Source organism: Cyprinus carpio, chromosome B16 (genome assembly GCF_018340385.1).
Source record: "Cyprinus carpio isolate SPL01 chromosome B16, ASM1834038v1, whole genome shotgun sequence".
Taxonomy (NCBI): domain Eukaryota; kingdom Metazoa; phylum Chordata; class Actinopteri; order Cypriniformes; family Cyprinidae; genus Cyprinus; species Cyprinus carpio.
In genome coordinates, this window is record NC_056612.1 from 25,200,230 (window position 1) to 25,220,178 (window position 19,949).

General features: G+C 34.6%; 1 protein-coding gene across 4 annotated transcripts in view; it reads left to right on the forward strand.

The window, feature by feature from the left end:
• Positions 1-19,949, forward strand: part of LOC109111117 (thrombospondin type-1 domain-containing protein 7A) — a 123,042-nt gene that overhangs the window by 46,934 nt on the left and 56,159 nt on the right. For all 4 annotated transcript variants that reach the window (XM_042741706.1, XM_042741707.1, XM_042741708.1 and 1 more), the window contains exons 2-7: positions 1,937-2,780; positions 7,675-7,923; positions 10,988-11,169; positions 14,062-14,130; positions 16,789-16,944; positions 17,799-18,002. In XM_042741706.1, coding sequence (XP_042597640.1) covers positions 1,937-2,780; positions 7,675-7,923; positions 10,988-11,169; positions 14,062-14,130; positions 16,789-16,944; positions 17,799-18,002 — 1,704 coding nt within the window. The remainder of the gene's footprint in view (positions 1-1,936; positions 2,781-7,674; positions 7,924-10,987; positions 11,170-14,061; positions 14,131-16,788; positions 16,945-17,798; positions 18,003-19,949) is intronic.

The window sequence follows — 19,949 nt, forward strand, 5'->3', positions numbered from 1 at the left end:
AAATAAAATGAGTACACCCCTCACATTTTTTTATTTTATTATATCTTTTCATGTGACAACACTGAAGAAATGACACTTTGCTACAATGTAATGTAGTGATTGTACAGCTAGTATAACAGCGTACATTTTCTATCCCCTCAAAATAACTCAACATACAGCCATTAATATCTAAACCGCTGGCCACAAAGGTGAGTACACCCCTAAGTGAAAATGTCCAAATTGGGCCCAATTAGCCATTTTCTCACCCTGGTGTTATGTGACTTATTAGTGTTACCAGGTCTGAGGTGTGAATGGGCAGCAGTTGTGTTAAATTTGGTGTTATCACTCTCACTCTCTCATACTGGTCACTGGAAGTTCAACATGGCACCTCATGGCAAAGAACACTGAGGATCTGAAAAAAAAAAATTGTTGCTCTACATAAAGATGGTGTAGGCTATAAGAAGATTACCAAGACCCTGAAACTGAGCTGCAGCACGGTGGCCAAGACTATTCAGCAGTTTAACAGCACAGGTTCCACTCAGAACAGGCCTCGCCATGGTCGACCAAAGAAGTTGAGTGCACGTGGTCAGCGTCATATCCATAGGTTGTGTCTGTGAAATAGACGTATGAGTGCTGCCAGCATTGCTGCGGAGGTTGAGGGGGTGGGGGGTCAGCCTGTCAGTGCTCAGACCATACGCCGCACACTGCATCAAATTGGTATGCATGGCTGTCGTCCCAGAAGGAAGCCTCTTCTAAAGACGATGCACAAGAAAGCCTGCAAACAGTTTGCTGAAGACAAACAGACTAAGGACATGGATTACTGGAACCATGTCCTGTGTTCTGATGAGACCAAGATAAACTTATTTGGTTCAGATGGTGTCAAGCGTGTGTGGCGGCAACCAGGTGAGGAGTACAAAGACAAGTGTGTGTTGCCTACAGTCATGCATGGTGGTGAGAGTGTCATGGTCTGGGGCTGCATGAGTGCTGCTGGCACTGGGGAGCTACAGTTCATTGAGGGAACTATAAATGCCAACATGTAGTGTGACATACTGAAGCAGAGCATGATCCCCTCCCTTCGGAGACTGGGCCTCAGGGTAGTATTCCAACATGATTACGACCCCACCTCCATTACGAACACACCTCCAAGATGACCACTGCCTTGGTAAAGAAGCTGAGGGTAAAGGTGATGGACTGGCCAAGCATGTCTCCAGACCTAAAACTTAGTGAACATCTGTGGGGCATCCACAAACAGAAGGTGGAGGAGTGCAAGGTCTCTTACATTCACCAGCTCAGTGATGTCGTCATGTAGGAGTGGAAGAGGACTTAGGGTAAAGGCAGTGCTGGAAAATAATGGTGGCCACACAAAATATTGACACTTTGGGCCAATTTGGACATTTTCACTTAGGGGTGTACTCACTTTTGTGGCTACTCACTTTTGTGGCCAGCGGTTTAGACATTAATGGCTGTGTGTTGAGTTATTTTGAGGGGACAGCAAATTTACTCTGTTATACAAGCTGTACACTCACTACTTTACATTGTAGCAAAGTGTCATTTCTTCAGTGTTGTCACATGATATAATAAAATATTTATAAAGATGTGAGGGGTGTACTACTTCTGTAAGATACTCTATCTATCTATCTATCTATCTATCTATCTATCTATCTATCTATCTATCTATCTATCTATCTCTCTCTCTCTCTCTATCTATCTATCTATCTATCTAAAATAAGCTTCACAGTGCATTATGGCATTAACTTCTAAAAGAATCTTATAAGTAGGGCTGCACCTATCTATCTATCTATCTATCTATCTATCTATCTATCTATCATCAATCCAAAAATAATCAAATAAGTAGGGCTGCACGATTAATCGCATAGGGCTGCACGATTAATCGCATGTAGCATCATTATGTTGCTTTTCCTCTGGGACTTTGCACTAACTGGTGTGTTTTCCCCAGGTCCGTGGGGCAGATGTATGGGCAGCGAGTGCGGTCCAGGAGGCAGTCAGAGTCGGGCGGTGTGGTGCGCTCATGTGGAAGGCTGGACCACCCTTCACACCAACTGCCTTCAGTCCACACGGCCGGCCAACCAACAGAGCTGCTTCCGTGTCTGTGACTGGCACAGGGACCTGTACGACTGGCGGCTGGGCACGTGGAACCAGTGCGTTCCCATATCACTGCGCACCGGCCGCACAGGCATTTGCCTGCAGGGTGAAGAGGGCATCCAGACGCGGGAGGTGAACTGTGTGCTCAAGGCGGACAGCTCTGCTGCAGACCACGCCATCTGTGAGTACTTTGAGCCCAAACCCCGGCAGGAACAGGCCTGTTTAATTCCTTGCCCTCAAGACTGTGTAGTGACCGAGTTCACCCCATGGACCACGTGCTCCAAGACCTGCGGGCTAGGCCTGCAGAACCGCGTCCGCTCTGTCGTGGCGCCGCCGCTGTTCGGTGGGCTTCCATGCCCCAATCTGACGGAGTTCCAGACGTGTGCGCCGAGGGCCTGCGAGGGCAGAGAAATGGTGTTCAGTCTGAAAGTTGGTGGATGGAGTGAGTGCAAGCTGCCTTCTTTAACATCACCTCAGACCTCCTCGGCCGCCCCCTCGCGCACTGCCCGTCAAGCCCGCCGGCGGAAAGGCAAAGAGAGGAAAGGGAACCGAGACCCAGAGATGCGCGAGCTCATCAAGAGCAAAAGGAACCGCAACAGGCTGAATCGACTAGAGGATGACTTCTGGAATATGGAAATAGGCTACCAGTCTCGGCAAGTGGTGTGTGTGCATCGAAACGGAAGCACGGTGTCACTCAGGTTAGTGACTTTTCCCATTTCATTTGACATAAATAACAATGAGGTTGTGAGGGGTGGAAGATCGATCTGTTCAGTGTACTGTATTACCAACTAACAAATTTTCACAAACCTTGTTTCTGGATTTTTTTGCCCACTGCAAAGTGCAATGTTTTATCTTAAACAAGAGTTAAACAGTGAATGCAGTTAACATAACAGCCTCATATTTGTTGACGGGTCAACGACTAGATCATTTTTTTTGTCCTTTTTATTAATTTGTTAAAGACATTACTATGCAATCTGTATAGTGATTTGGATGCATGTTTTTTTTATTTCTGAATTACTTTAAGTGTTTTCTGATATTCATGTTATATTGTAGTGTGACACCCGAGAAAAAAAATAAAAAAATAAAAAACTTAATAAATAAGAACCTGTGAATCAGCCTTGAAGGTTATAATAAAATTAAACAACTGATTAGCATTAATATTATTTTATTCAAAAATACTTGAAAATATAATGTAATGTAAACATACAATAACTTGGATACACCCCTTCTATGATGAGCATGTTTTTCATGTCAGAATTATTAAAATTCATTTTGATATTTTCCTTTGAGTAGTTCAGGTTTTAAAGTGTTTCATGGTGCAACTCCACAAAAGTCAGCGATATTTATAAACTAATAAAAGCTGCTATGTTAATATGAATATTTATTAATATATTTATTTATATTAATATATTTCATCAGTTATATAAATAATAATTCACATGTATATTCATTTATTAAACAATGCATTAAAATGCAGTTTGTGCAATGACTTTAAAACAAAACTTCTATTAAAATAGTTATAAAATGTCTTGTTATTTATAAATAATAAATATAACTAAGTCAATATATATATATATATATATATATATATATATATATATATATATATATATATATATATATACAGTATATATTAAAAAATTGTGTTTTTTAATTAGTTATAAAATGTCTTGTGGTGCAACTCTACATTTTATTTATAAATAATAAATATAACTAAGTCAATAATAATTCATCTTATTAATTAATTATTAGTAATCTTTATTAACTATTATTATTATTATTATTATTATTATTATTATTATTATTATTATTATTAATCACAACTGCCCTTTTTTATTTTTAATAGATTTTTAAAAATTATAAGTAATTCAAAATTATTTGATATGCACACTCATGTATTCAAAGTATATGAAGGATATTACTTGTTATTTGTAAAATATTACCAATAAAAATTTGTCACACTAAGGATGAGCAGTTTTAACTTAAATGTACTTATATTATGCTTGAGGCTTTCTCAGTCTATAGTATGTTCGTTAATTTAAAAAAAAAAAAAAAACACTGGTCATTTTTATGTTTGTGTTAAGAGACTCTGTTAAGCATTAGTTTTTCCTGAGACGCATCTCTTTTGTTGTAGCACTAATGGTTGTCAGGCTAAAAGAGGTTAAATGAGCGTGAAAACTAGGGATCCCGGCGTATTTCTGCACTCCGTCAGCCGCTGACAGTAAGAGGATGACGGCTGCGTGACTCGTCTGGGTCTCCGCTGTGCTGTCAAAGCACTCCCACGCTTGATGTCTATTTTCAACGGTAGAAATGACAACTGTATATTCCCCAGCAGCAGATTGTGTGACACGGCAGGAATCTGTGCCAGCACTTTCCACCGAGTATTATATGTTCAAGAGTTTTGTAGTTATTTAAAAAGTTTTGGCGCAGCCTTATAGTCTGTGTATCTCAGGCATACAGTGTTTGGCCTTTGATATTCGTTCGAGCTCAGGAACATGGGAACAGTTAAAAGGAAACCATTCAGAGCGTTTCAGCCTGAGGAATCTGCAGGTAAAGTTAAGTTTATGGAAAGCGTTCAATAGCCAACATCAAGGTTAAAGCTATCCAGCAAAGTCACATATACAGTAATACACAGTCACATACACCATTCAAAATGTTTTTGAAACATTTTAAAGTATGCTCATCAAGGCTGTGTTTATTTTATTAAAAATGTAAAAGTAAAAACATTTAATTTTGCTACAATTTAAATGAGATGTTTTCTATTTGACTATATTGTAAAATGTACTTTATTTTTGTGATTCAAAGCAGATTTGTCTTCAGTGTCACATGATCCTTCAGACATCATTCAAATACTGTATGCTCCTCAAGAAACATTTCTTATTATTACCAATGTTCGAAACAGTTGTTTTTCTTGCTATTTTTGTGTAAACCCTTATATTTTATTTTTTGGATTCTTTGATGAATAGAAAGTTTAAAAGAACAGTTTATTAGAATTTTTTGTAACATTATAAACATAATTTATTTTACAATTTAATGCATCCTTGCTAAATAAAATTACTAAAAAAAACAAAAATCTTACTGACCCCAAACATTTGAACAGTAATGTATATATGTAATGTATGGAATTGCTAAAACAACCATCATACCTCCAGGAGAATAAATATTAATCTTTAACTTGTTTCTCTTTCCTCCTGAAATATTCATAGCTGTTTTGTTTCTTCAAGAAAGTGAAAAATACGTTTTTCTGTGATCAGCCAGTAGACCATCACAAACAAACAGTTCACACCATTCTTATTCTGTTTCATTACTTTGCTTTTGTCAGTAGAGTAAACCCAGCAGTACTTACTGTAATATTTTGCCAGACATCTCATCTGTGTTTGTGGCTTTACACAAGCTCTCAAAAACCAAAGACTGTAAATCATATGCCAGTGTTATGCATACAATAGCATTGTTTAATTGAGTATTTCCTGCTAATTTTATTTAGGATTTGATGGACTTCTTCATAATGCTCCTGTTGCCGCAGCGAGGCTCTCCTGAATTTCCACAATTGAGTTATTCTTACATTAAAGGAGAAACATCATTCTCATTTAAATGGAAATGACGGTGTCCTCATTCCATCAAGCAGCTGTAAATAACAGCTCACCAAAAATGCGCAACACAGTGCATAAAAACAATGCATGTTAGTAATATTTGGAAGTTTGAGGTACAGCAAAGCATATTTCAGCAGAACAACACTGCTTGAAACCAATTTGACACTCAGGAAAAAGTCCAATCCTCCCTAAATTCCTTTTCTTGTTGAATATCCTGTTATATACATCACATTATGGAAGTTATGGAAGCTTTTTTCATGTTTAATTTAAACTTTAGCAAACATGGCATTGATAATTGATATGTGTGATTTATTTCCGTTAATCAGTTCCAATTATTTATTAATTTATTAATAAACATCACTGTTATGTATTATTGATATCACCATGATTAATTCTCATAAATAAATATTTTTTTATAAATTCCATTTTAAAAATCCATTAAAATTTATCAGATCAGAAATCTGTTTTTCTTATATTACAACAAAAGTTTTAAAATTTTTTTAAAAAAAAAGTAAAAACAAAAAAAAAATTAAAATGTATTTTATTTTAAATAAAATATATTAAATATTATTATTTTTTAAATATCGTATATAAATATATTTTTTAAATATTAAAAAAAAATGAAAAATATTGCCATTGATTTCAGGTATGCCTAGTTACTCTGGTGAATATAAATGAACACTGATGTTCATTTGAAAAAAAAAATGGTACTTAAATGGTACTAATTAGTACTTTTAAGGTGACCATTTTGTAAATTAGCTTTTTTCCTTGGGTTGGTTGATTAATTGAATTTTGCTCAGCACTAGTCACAATCTTGATAATAGCCCCATTTATTTTAAAGCACACGATTGCTATTCCAGCAACAGACCGGCATGCTCTCTATTTCTGCCAAATACAGTTTACCTACGGCTACTATCGTTTTTAGACCTCAGAAAGAGTTATTGTGCTGCAATATGGTGTCATGATGTTGCCAGATTTTTAAATGGTTTCGAGACATCTTAATCTGGGTTTAAAGTGGGTGGAAAACAGTGCCAGCTTTGAAGTTTATGTGTTTAAGAGTCCGTGCTGCCCTGAGGTGAGTTTGGCAGCCGCGGCACCTAAATGAGCGGTTGCTAAATGAAGCTACGCTGGAAAGGAAGCAGCCTGTAATTAGCTGTAATAGCTAGTCAGCTGCATTGCCTACAGAGAAAATAAGAGACTAAGAGAAATTGGTGCATTCACACTGCTCAAGTTACCGGCCACTGAAACAATTACAAAAGCTGTTCAGCTGCGATTCGAGTTTGTTAGCAAAAGCATGTGATTAAAGTATTAAAAGATAAAATACTGCGGTGGTACTGTAATATGATGGTATCAGGGGTTCATTTTTTGTTTTGTTTTGTTTTGCTTTGCTTTGATTTTATTTTGAATGTTTGCCCACACACAATGTTCTAATAAATAAATATGAAAAAAAAAAAAATAAAAACAAAAAAAATTTTATTAAGTGAATGTTTGCCCACACACAATGTTCTAATAAATAAATATGATGAAAACAAAAATACGTAATTTGCAAAAAATCTACTTTAAAAATATTTTATTAACTATTTATTTATAAAAAAACTAACATAAAAAAAATAAAAATAAAAAAAATCAAAATCATAAAAACAATACTAACAATTTATGTCGTTTGATTTAGTATAACTCTTGCATAACACTCATAAAAATATTTCTACTCAAGATTAACAATTATTTTATTTTTCAGCATTTTGTTTTTTTAATATCATTGATGTACTATTATAGAATTTTTATTTTGAAATATTTTTATATTTTCTGTTTTCATTTTAATTTTGGTCAAAGTTTTTTAAAATGTCTGTAGTTTTTATAAAATTTTAGTTTTCAGGTTGTTTATTTAGTTTTAGTTATTTTAATACTTCAACTGAAACTAAAGAAAACTTCTTGATAACTGTAAAATCTTTATATTGTCATGTTGACTGAGCAGTCCTTCTACTCGTCTGTCCTGTATCAGCCAGTGTCCCCACTGGAGTCTGCCGGAGACGTACCTGTCCTGCCTGATGCCCAAAGACTGTGTGGTCAGTGAATGGAGCTCGTGGGGTTCCTGCTCAAAGACCTGCTTGGACCCCAGTGTTCCTCAGGGCTCACGCTCCCGCAGCAGACAGCTGATACGACTTCCTACCGGAGGAGGGTCCGAGTGTCCCCAGCTGGAGGAGAGCCAGGCCTGTGAACCCGAAGGGGACGGGGTGCCGCCCTGCGCTGCGTGAGTACCACAGAAATGCTGTGTTCTCACTATATTATACTTTTGTTCATCATGTATGTGTTTTCAAGCCTTGAAAATTCCCTGGTTGAATCTCATGCTATACTAGACCAAAACTTGAAGTGTAATTTTCCAGTATTCAATACATATCTATTAGACACTTATATATTTTCTACACTTATATGCATGCTATATGAGATGCATACACTACTGTTCAAAAGTTCATTAAGCTATCAGTAAGAATAATTTTTGTAAAGAAAAATGAATAATATTTTTTTAAAGAAATACTTAATACTTAAATACTTTTATTCAGCAAGGAATAAATTGAATATTCAGTAATGAATGCATTAATTAAATAAGTATTCAGCAATGAATGTATTAAATTAATTAAATTTTAATTAAAATTAACAAAAAAATCCTCAAAATTATTATTATTATTATTATTTCTAATTTATTTATTTTTTTACTTTCCATTCATCAAATAATCCTGGAAAAAATAAACTGTCATGGTTTCCACAAAAATATTAAGCATAACAACTATATTTTCAACATTGATAAATATGTAATGATGCTGAAAATTCAGCTTTGAATCTCAGGAATAAATTACATTTTAAAATATATTCTAATAAAAAACAGGTATTTTAATATTTCACAGTATTACTGTTTTCACTGTAAAGATCAGTCTATTACCTTACATACCATAAAAAAAAAAATAAAATCACATCAAATTAATCTATAAAAGAAAAGAATAAATTGAATAAAAAAAAAAATATTATTTTTATTTTATTTTTTATTTTTATTTTTTGCTACAGGGCCAGTAAAAATGTTGGCAGGGCAAGTAAAACATGAACCAGTGGCTCACCAGGGTCATACTATAAAAAAAAAAATCCCTTTTGTTGTGCTCTATGATATCTGTTTGCATGATTTCATACAGTCAGTTTGAGTGAGTGCTTTTGAGTTGCAGATATAACACTTTCTTATTTAGACATGACAGCCAGTCGTATCTCTGTTTGGGATCAAAGGTTTCCGTTTTCAAGGTTTTGTGTGTGAAAATGCATCGCATCATTGGAGTGATGATATTATGAGAGTTACACCAACAAATTGATGTCATCTTGTCATATCTCATTATGTGTCAACCCAGAGGAAACATTGTTGCTCAGAAGTTTCTCTTTCGTAACTCAAATGATATAATGTGGTTCCTAGTATGCCTGTCATTGAAGTTTCAACAGTTTCAGAAGATTCTTCTTTTAGCAATATCAGAGTAGAAACAAATGAAAACAATTGAAAAAATAGTCAAAAAAAAAAAAAAAACAAAAAAAAAATATGTCAACAATTTTATAACAAAAATAACTAAAATAAAATAAATGTTAACTAAAATGATAAAATAATTTTTCTTTCATTTATTTTCACTTGAAGAATAACAAAAACATTAATTAAAAATAAATAAATAAATATGTATGCAAAATGACAAAACACAACAAAATTTTGTGTGAAATTACTGAAATTAACTATAGTATTTCAGTGATGCTAAAATAATACCCCTGCAGAATTGCAAAATTTTTCCAGCCTGAAAATGAATGTGAATAGAAGCTCAGACCATTTTTGGTCTGATAGCATTTGAATTCATATTGAAATCTCTTATTGTTATTTTGGCAAATCTGAGCAGCGTTGGAGACATTGTCGAGATCTCCTCTGAATCTCTAGAAGAATCACATGCTGCAGGAGAACTGTGTAACTGGGAAACACTCTAGGCTAATTCGCGATCGATTTAATCTTCTGTTGTCAAGGAGAAGCAATTGAGTTGTTAACGAGATCTCATTTGGGATTTTCCTATCCTGCAGGCATGTACACAAAACAAGCGCTAAAGAAAACCCAGAAGTCACGTCTCAGCATGACGAACTGTAGTGCTTTGTGCTCTTCTTAGAGAATTGCCGGCGTGGAGCGGGAGGCCTTGCCGGGAGCCGCTTGACCCCTGCTCTGCGTGAGCGGTGGTGCCAGTGAGAGTCAGCACATGAGCATATGGAGACGGGGTGAGACGGATCGGGCTGCTCTGTGCTCCCGAGCCAAGATAGATGCACTGACAAATGGAAGTGATCTTAAGAGCTCGGTGACGCTGCTCTAATCTCGTTCTCTCACAGATGGCCCGCGCTGGCACGCCGTCACAGGCCACACAATGCTTTCTGAGTCTCCCACGTACTAAGAACAGGCAGCTCGAGAGGATAATGGATTTGTGCAATTCTGTTTCGCACTATAGCGAAAGTAGGAAAGAGAAATCACAAATGATATCTCTTTAATATCACTATTTTTTTTCCAAGACATAAATAAGATTAAATGGAGGTTAAAGGGAGATTCTGAAGTCTTTTCAGACTATAAAAGATCCCAGTAATCAAATGTGTCTTAAGGTTTAAGAGATCTATCCATCCACCCATGCACCTACCTATTATACATCCATCCATCCATTCACCAGCCTACCTATCCACCTACTTATCTACCTTCCTATCCATTCACCAATTCACTCATTCATCCATCCATCTATCCAACAACTTACCCACCTATTATAAGTCTACCTACCTATCCCTCCATCAATTTATCCACATACAGTACCTATTATCCATCCATCCATCCATCCTACTACTTATCTAACTTTCTATCCATTCACCAATTCACTTATTCATCCATCTATCCAACAACGTACCTACCTACTTCTCATCCATCCATCCATCCATCCATCAATCTGGTTCTATGCCAGTCAAAAATTAAATTCCTGAATTTGTAGGTAAACATGCTACTGAATTGCTATTTGCATCGCAGTTTTAAGAAATAAAATTCATTTAAGTTCATATATTGTGATATCAGACATTTATTATCAAATTCTTCCATTTTATTGTTTGTTTTGTTTGGATACTCTTGGTTTATCATGTGTAACGTGAAAATGTTCATGACAGTGACACACAATCCAAATGGAATGACGTTGTTTGTAAATGTTTGGAAAGATTTATTACATAAGTATGGTTGATCCAAAGTACAGGTTCAGAACATAATAGCTTGTATTTGACGTTAATTTCAGTTATGCCTGGCGGAGCACCGAATGGAGCGAGTGTCGTGTTGACGCACTGCTCAGCCAGCAGGACCGGCGGCGTGGGAATCAGACGGGTTTGTGTGGCGGAGGTGTTCAGAGCAGAGAAGTGTACTGCGTCCAAGCCAACGCAGAGCTCCTCAGCTACATCAATAACAGCAAAGACAAACAAGGTACAGGTATCTGCTTGACAGTGTATAGTAATCAGAAGTATGACATTTTTACTTAGACATTCAGTTCTGGACAAACTTTTATTGTTGTTGAGCGAGTCACCTGAACAAATCCATGATTGGCTGATAGCACAATGAAAATGTGTTCAGTCCCTAACCTTTCACTATAGTGACTATCCTGAGCTGTGATAAAGATTGATTGATTGATTGATTGATTGATTGATTGATTGATTGACACTCACTCACTCACTGCTCCAAATCTTTTTAAGTTTCACATGATTTCTAAAGAGAATATTTATAAGTTTCATTCCAGCAGCAAATCTTTTTAAATTCCATTTGGTTCAATAAGAAAAAAAAAGATTCTATAATAGAATCTTTTTAAGTTCCATTTGATTCACTAAACAAATCTTTATCAATTTCCATTTGATACGATGACAGAATCCTCGTTCCTTAAAATGCCATAATCAAATAGTTATGTTTCATACGACTCCATGAGAGAAACCTTAAGTTTAATATAATGCCATTGAAGAGTCATTGATTTCCATATGATGCTGAAAGTGAAAAAAGTTTATTATGAGAAAAAACATTGAATCAATTATTTATTTATTACAAAGTATCTATTATAATAAAATGAAATTTTGTTTTGCAAACATTTTTTGTACCTCTCAGAACAATGTAAATCCTAGAATACATGGATCTATTTGTCATGCTTCTCCTCTTTCCTTGCTTTCTCTGTCCACCACCCACATGCATGTGTGTGTAAATCTCTTACTCTGCTTGTATATATTGCATCAGCATTTCTTTGCATGCTCCACACACACACACACACACACACACACACACACACACCACAAACAACATTTCTCGATTAATGGCCCACCCGTCTTCATGGAAAATACCATTTTTAAAAAAAATCTTTCTTCCTCCTACTCGCTCTTTTGATGCTCATAACTGTAGGGCGAGCACATTGAAACTTATCGTAACGCACATGTCTCCGTACATTAGAGCAGATGAGCGCTGACTGCATGAAAAGCTCCATTTAAAGAAGTGCTATTAGAACAGGCCACTGGTGGAGCTGCGTATGCTGGGAAATCTGTGTCCTTATCAGCGTGGTGCAGGAGACGACTCGCTTCACTGGGGGGTAATCTGCTCTGCCGACAGCAGATACATGAACGCAGACAGTGCAGAAAGTTAAAAAGAAAAATAGTCAACTGATGGAGTCGTGATGTTCTCGCCCTGGGATGGTGTTGTCAGCTTCAAGATTCTTTGATGTGATGAAACCTTCATCAAATCTATCTGGAAGTGATGCTCATTTACATTTCCTTCTAAGAACACAACACTGCACTCACAGCACAAACAGAATGATATTTCCCACAGGTGGCTTCACTGTCTTAAAACCAAGTGTTTCCAAAAGGATTTGCTGACGTAGGAGAACTTCCAATTTGATTCCATATAGGAACATTTAAACATTTAATATGATGTCATAAGCAAATCTTTATGTTCCATTTGTTCAAAAAAATAATCTTTATAGGTTTCCTATAAAGCCATAGGAAAATCCTTATAATTACCATTTGATTTCATAAGAGAATCTTTATAAGTTTCATATGATGCCATAAGTGAATCTTTGTAATTTCTATTTGATTCTAAAAGAGAATTTTTTTTTAAAGGGTTACTCCACCGCAAAATGAAAATTTTGTCATTAATCCCTTACCCCCATGTCGTTCCAAACCCATAAAAGCTTTGTTCGTCTTCGGAACACAATTTAAGATATTTTGGATTTAAAACGGGAGGCTTGAGACTGTCCCATAGACTGCCAAATAAATAACAGGAAAGTATGAAAAGCATCGTCAGAATAGTCCATCTGCCATCAGTGATTCAACCGTAACGTTATGAAGCGACGAGAATACTTTTTGTACACGAACAAAACAAAAATAATGACTTTATTCAACAATTCCTCTCCTCTGTGTCTCTCCAAATCAGCTTGACGAAAAGAGAGTTCTTTACTGAAGTGCTGCAAAAATCCATTGAAGAAGCTTGATTTTGAGAGTGTAGGAGGAATCCTGTGGCTTTTGACTGGCTGAGATCTGGGCGCAAGTAAAAGCTAACCAGCTTATACCTCCCATTATCACATTGCTGTCTGAATGAAAGTCAATGGAGGCGATGTACGCTGAATAAACTGCCGTGACATTCGATTGGACAGAGCTATATCTGGAGTATCCTATGAAAAAAATGACTGCTTTATAGGAGAGCCGAATGTGACAGATGTGATTCATTTATGGCATTACAAACCAATGGGTTTGGCTGGTTATCATGAGCAGTTTGGCCCTGCTGATAAATGACATAACCAGAGGTTGTATTAACTGACTTACCAAATTGTAAAAACATTGACAGATAATTCAAAATGCTTTGTGTTGTTTTGACAGATATAGAAATAAGTTGTCTGGCCTATTGCATTGGGCAAAGAAAAATGAGAAAATAAAATGTGAAAGTAGACTGCGAGAGGTGCGAGTAAGAATATAAAGAGAGAAACAAGAGTTTTTCATATTTTACTGACAGGTAAGTGTAGAGCATGACGGCAAATTTACAACCCAGTCCATCAGAATGACAGAAAATGATTTTATATCAAAAGTACCTGTGCATTGTGATTAAATGGATATCATTTTATTGTATTTTCTGGAAAAATAGGACTCTTTAAAGGCTGAATGGTTATATTTTCCCTTGTCTGCTGCTTTTGACGTCACAGTTCAGGATAGTTAAAGCTAACCAGCTTATGCCCTGCGTTACCCCCTTAAAGCTGTAATTTTGTGGAAGTAGTCAAAGTATAGAGCTCATAGTGATTGTATTTGTATTTTCCCTTGAATGATGTTTACTAGCAGTAGTTTGTGTGCTTTGTAGAAGGCCAGTCTTCAAACGGCCAGATGCCTAGTGTCCCTCCCCTCCTGTCTATCAGCTATGAGATCTCAGGTAAGATGTTTAACCCCTTAAAAGGAATATTTTGGGTATTTTTCAAATCAATGTAAAGCTAAATTTATTTTATTTTTTATAATTTTAATTATATTTTATTTTTTTTAAAATATTATTATTAATATATACTATATTTAGTTATGTTATATTGTATTAATTTTAATTCTATAATTTTATTTTATAATCTTTATTTAATTTTATTTTTATTTTATATTTAATTTTATTATTTTATTTGTATTTTAATCATTATATTTAATATATTTTATAATATATTTGTTATATTTTATTAAGGTATTAAATTTAATTCTATCATGTTTTTATTTTATTCTCTTTCCTTTTTGAATCTGACATAATGGTCTTTGTTTGATCAAATCTCTTTGCCTAAAGCGTGTTTACATATTTTGTTTGCTTACTCTGTTTAACATTTTTAGATTTTTGTAAGCGTTTGTGTCCGTGGAGAGCTCATTACAAGGGTACATACTGATGCAACACTCTGTGCTTTAGTCAACACTCTCTTCTGGGCACCAGACAGCTGACAGAGATTGATTGACAATGACAGTCATCCTGAGAGCTCCTTACTGTACACTCATCCTCAAAAGAAATAAAGAAGCATTTTGTTTGTATTTGTTTTATTTGGACCTTTTAAATTGGAACCTTCTGCCTTTTATTTGATTGACTCTATAACATGGAGCAAATCAATAAGTATACTGATAAGCAAAGTATACTGTATACAACTGATCAAATGTGATAGTAGAGATGCTTTCAAATAAATGCTGGTCTTTAATTTTCTATTCATCTTTAGCAAAAATATTAAGCAGCAGGTTTTTAACTTTGATTATAAGAAATGTCTGTTGAGCACCAAGGCAACATGTTAGAATAATTTCTGATTGCTTTTAAAATTCTGCTGAACAATTCAGCCTTGCAATCACAAGAATAAATTGTATTTTAAAATTTAAATTATTTCAAAATATTACTGTTTTTACTGTATTTTTATTTTAAAATGATGCGGCTTTAGTGAGGATAGCATACACAAAAAAGTTTCAGAGTATATTAATAAATATCAGGGCCACCTTAGGTGTCTCATCTGTTTCCAAGCAGCTACCGAGCACCAAATCATTCTCATGTTTGAAGCTAAGCCTGTCCGTCTGGGTTTATCAAAACAGGCACAGACAGCAAACTTTGATTAGACAAAGTTTGCGCAGAAGGTCTAGACCATCTGGCACGTAAACAAGGACAACCTGAGCTGTGTTATGTTAACTTCGATGATGGTGCACTACACTGAAATCTGTCTCTCCATTCATTTGGGGAACATGCGGCACCAGAAGAGTTGAACGAGGTGAACTGTCATTCCCCATGGCCATTTCCAGAGTGCAATTTTTTTTATTTATTTATTTATTTATTTATTTATTTTTTTGAAGGTCTGTGGCAGTTAATTTTAGGCAGTTAGTCTTCTAATACTTTTTAGTTGACGATCTGTGCATGTGGAGAGCATTTTGTTTTGGAAATCTCTAGAGAGCAGAACTCACCACATATCAGCATGGAGAGCTCCACGAGAAGAGTTTACCTCGCTTTGATGCAAACGCAGCAGTCATGTCACCTGTCACCCATCAAGTCGACAGCAAAATCCTGTGTTAAAACATTAATGCACCGCTTTTGTTTGTGTTTTCGAATTTGTATTTTATAGTTCCAGGGAATAAAAAGATCTCAGGTTCACAAATGCTGGGCCCAGATGGAATCCATAGGCATTTACTACACTCAATTCCTCTGACAGGACTTTATTTATTTATTTATGTTCATTTGTTTGTTTCATTTTGTTTCATATTTTTTATGTAATTCATAGATATCACAATTGGTATTTTGTTGTGTTGTGTTGTATTGTGTTCCAGGTGAATAGGTTACTAATTTACCTAATAGATATCACCTTACTTCCCCATTTCATTACATTTAAGCATTGCAAACATTTTTTGTATTACAAGTGTTTTTTTAACTCGATATATCAGAAAATACTGTCAATAGCCAAAAATAAAATGCATTTCAAACATGTTTTTTTTTTTTTGGAATATGTGTTACCCAAGTGGAGATTTCTAGCTCTGTAAAGAAAAAACTAACAAAAAAAACTTTTAGGAAAACAAACTTTAAAGATATATATACTGTGAATAAAATTGGCAGATAAATTGCATTAAACACACACACACACACACACACACAATGTATTTGTTACTGAAAAAACATGTTATAAAAAGCAAAAGTTTCCAAAATTCCAAAATTGACCAACAATTATTTTGCCTTAATTTTATATATATATATACATTTGAATTATACATTTTTTTATTATTAAATTTTAGTTGGGGATATACATTCAAATATATGTTGTATTTTAGATTATTTATAATGGGGAACTTTATTAAATTAGTCCAAATATTAAACAAACACACTGAGTTGGGGATATACATTCAAATTATGTTGAAATCTCAGGAGATTCCGGTTTCTTCCTGTTTTTCCTTTGCTGTGATGCAACAGGGCATCAGGATTCTTCAGAGCATGTTTAATGTTGCCATTTGTTGTTTCCTGCAGTTACATAAAGCTAATTGTCCATCATGTGTGGTGCTCATGTGAGAGTCTTGCTGCAGTGTTTTAATGCACATGTTTGCATTGTAGCATCACAACCCATAGACGTTCGGCTCTGCAAGGGAACGACTCCGAGTACGATGCAGCTGTGTCACATCCCGTGCCCTGTGGAGTGTGAAGTGTCCCCGTGGGGCGCCTGGGGGCCCTGCACCTTTGAGAATTGCGATGAACGGGTGGTGAAGAAAGGTAAACATAATATAGACCAATAATATATTCACTGAGAAGGAAGTGTCAAATACTGAGACACAATATTTACTGAGGCACATAGCTGTTTTTCAGCCAGAATAGAATATTTCCTTTTGATTTAACCACTATCTTAAATAATTTCTCCATGATGCTGCATTACAGCATATCAGCTGAAATCGCAGCTGATGTCTTAATATTTTTCTACTGTACATTGATTATTTTATATCTTAAAACCTTTTACATTATTTTAACATTATTTTAATGACAGTTAAACACATTTCCCCCAAAATTTGATGCACTTTCAAATATATATATATATATATATATATTATATATAGATAATATATATATATATATATATATATATATATATATATATATATACAATTTAAAACAATTTATTTTGTTTAACAGTTGCTTAATTGTAGTAAAGAAGTAGCCTACTAATGTGCAGAAAAGTTCCTAAAAATAGGTTTTGATTTTTTTATATGAAAAGCAATTTCATTTATTGCTTTATAATTGCTTAATTGTAATGAAAAGAAGTCAAAAAAGGTCCTAAAAATAGGTTTTGTTTGTTTATTTATTTACTTTTAATGAAAACCATTTTGCTTTCCTTTTGGAGTGAAATGTGAATTAAAAAAATAAATAAAAATCAATTCAATGAAAGGTCACACATCCACCAAAAATCACCTCAGGACAAGCTTAAAAAAAATAATTTAAAAAAACATCAAAAAAAACAACAAAAGTGATGTTACTGATCTTTTTCTCATCAACCAGCATTCATAACTAACACTTACTTACAGAAAATGTTATAGAGACAACTAATAGACCTTTTGTGGCATGTTTATTTGCAGGTTTCAAGTTCAGACGACGTACAATCACTAATTACCCCACGGGCGGTGAGGGGAACTGTCCTCATCTGGTGGAGGCCATCCCATGTGATGATCCTAGCTGTTTTAGCTGGCAGCTGGTCAAACTAGAGGAGTGTATCCCAGAGGAAGACATGGACTGTGGAGAGGGAACACAGACTCCACAAGTCCGCTGCGTCAACAGCGAAGGTATTAAACACATGTCAGGTTTACACTGTAAATATTTTTTTTTTTATTATTTAACAGTTAAAAACTGTAAAACGCTACAGTAAAAATAAGTTGGCTCCCTTACTGTAAAAACTGTAATAGATCTAACAGGATCATTAATGTCACAAAGACACAAAAAAAAGTACATTTAACAGTATTTTACATTTTATGTCATTTTATAGTTGACGTCGAAAAAATTTAATTGTAAATTACATTTTTGTAATGTAAAAAATGTAAATTGACATATCCAGAATGGACAATTCACATTTTATGGTTTTTCAATTAAATAATTGTTTCTTTCTTAGTTTTTCAGTTATGTGCATTAGTACGTTAGTACAGTCAATTTTATTTCTTATATTTTATTCTTTATTTTAATCATATTTCTATTTATTTCATTTAAACAAATTTTTATTTAATTTAATCATATTTATTTATTGTAATCCTATTTTATTTACTTATTTTAATTTGTATTTATTTTAATCTTTATTTTACTGTAAATTTCAGTCCTTAAAACTTAAATGTTGCTGCTGTATTTTTCATGCCACTGCTATTTTTTTACAGTAAATTTTACTGCTTTTTTTTACCGTGCACTAAAGCACTATGCAGACGAGATTACTTTGCTAAACAATGTTTGAGTTACAGTTGTTAAAATATGACGTCTGTCATTTGTTGATTCAGATGGGATTGGGATCTTTGTATTGATGCATCATGAATCATGTTTAAACTGGATTACAATCACGTATGTCTGTGAAAGCTCTTCAGGGAAAACTAGTCCAATACAAATAGGGCTTAAGAAAACTGCAACTGGAGCATGTGGTCTTTTTCCAAAAATGCTAAAATAATCTCTTGCGTGAAGCTTGCCAGATGATTATAGCGCAAAAGCAGGCCAGTAGATTCTCACTTGTGTTCTGACAGCTTCTGTGGCGGATGTCTTTAAAAAGCAGGATTGATTTTGAATCCGGTAATTAGCCTCTGGGAATTCAAACACTATCCTGGTGGAGGGCAGCCATATCTCGTCTCTCAGCTGGTGTGTCCGGAACGTTTTCCCTCTCAGCTTGAGCTCTTTACAGGGTTAATGCTGCAGAGAGCAGAGGAGTGTAAACATGCTGCTAATGGTGATCGTGTCCTCCTACAGCTCAGCTACTCAATAAAGACAATCTCAGCCATGCCTGGAGAGACACTTGTATATTTGACCGGCTAAAGACTTGCACTTGCTCGTAAATCAGCCTCTTCAGCAGCAGCATGTTGATGAGGTGCCTTTCTGCAGCGCTATTTAGGAAAATACACTGCCTTTAAAAAATTGTCTAGATTTGTTAAATATTTTTGAAAGAAATCTCTCATGCTCACCAAGTCTGCGTTTATTTGATTTATTTAAAAAACAACAACAGTGATACTGTGAAATATTATTGCAGTTTAAAGTAACTGTTACTAAATGAGCATATTGTAATATGTAATTTATTCCTGTGATCAAAGCTGATTTTTCAACATCATTACTTTAGACATCCTTCAGAAATAAATGTAATATGCTGATTTGAAGCTAATTTTTCATTATCATCACAACTGGCTGCTTAATATTTTTGTGGAAACTACAATAAATGTTTTTACATTCTTTGATGAATCTAAAGTTAAAGAGAACAGCGTTTATTTGAAATATAAATCTTTTTTTAACATGATAAATGTCTCTGCTGTCACTTTTTATCAATTGAATGTGTCATTGCTGAGTAAAATAATTATTTCTTTCAAAGAAAAAAAATCTTACTGACCTCAAACTTTTAAACTGTAAAAATACTTTTGTAAACTGTATATTGGCATACTTACTTTAAATCAACTTGATATAATTAATTCAAAAAACAAAAGCAACCTCTTTAAGCTGTAGTTCTAAGAAAAGATCTAGTATTTGGTTTGGTATTTTCTTATTTTATGTCATGA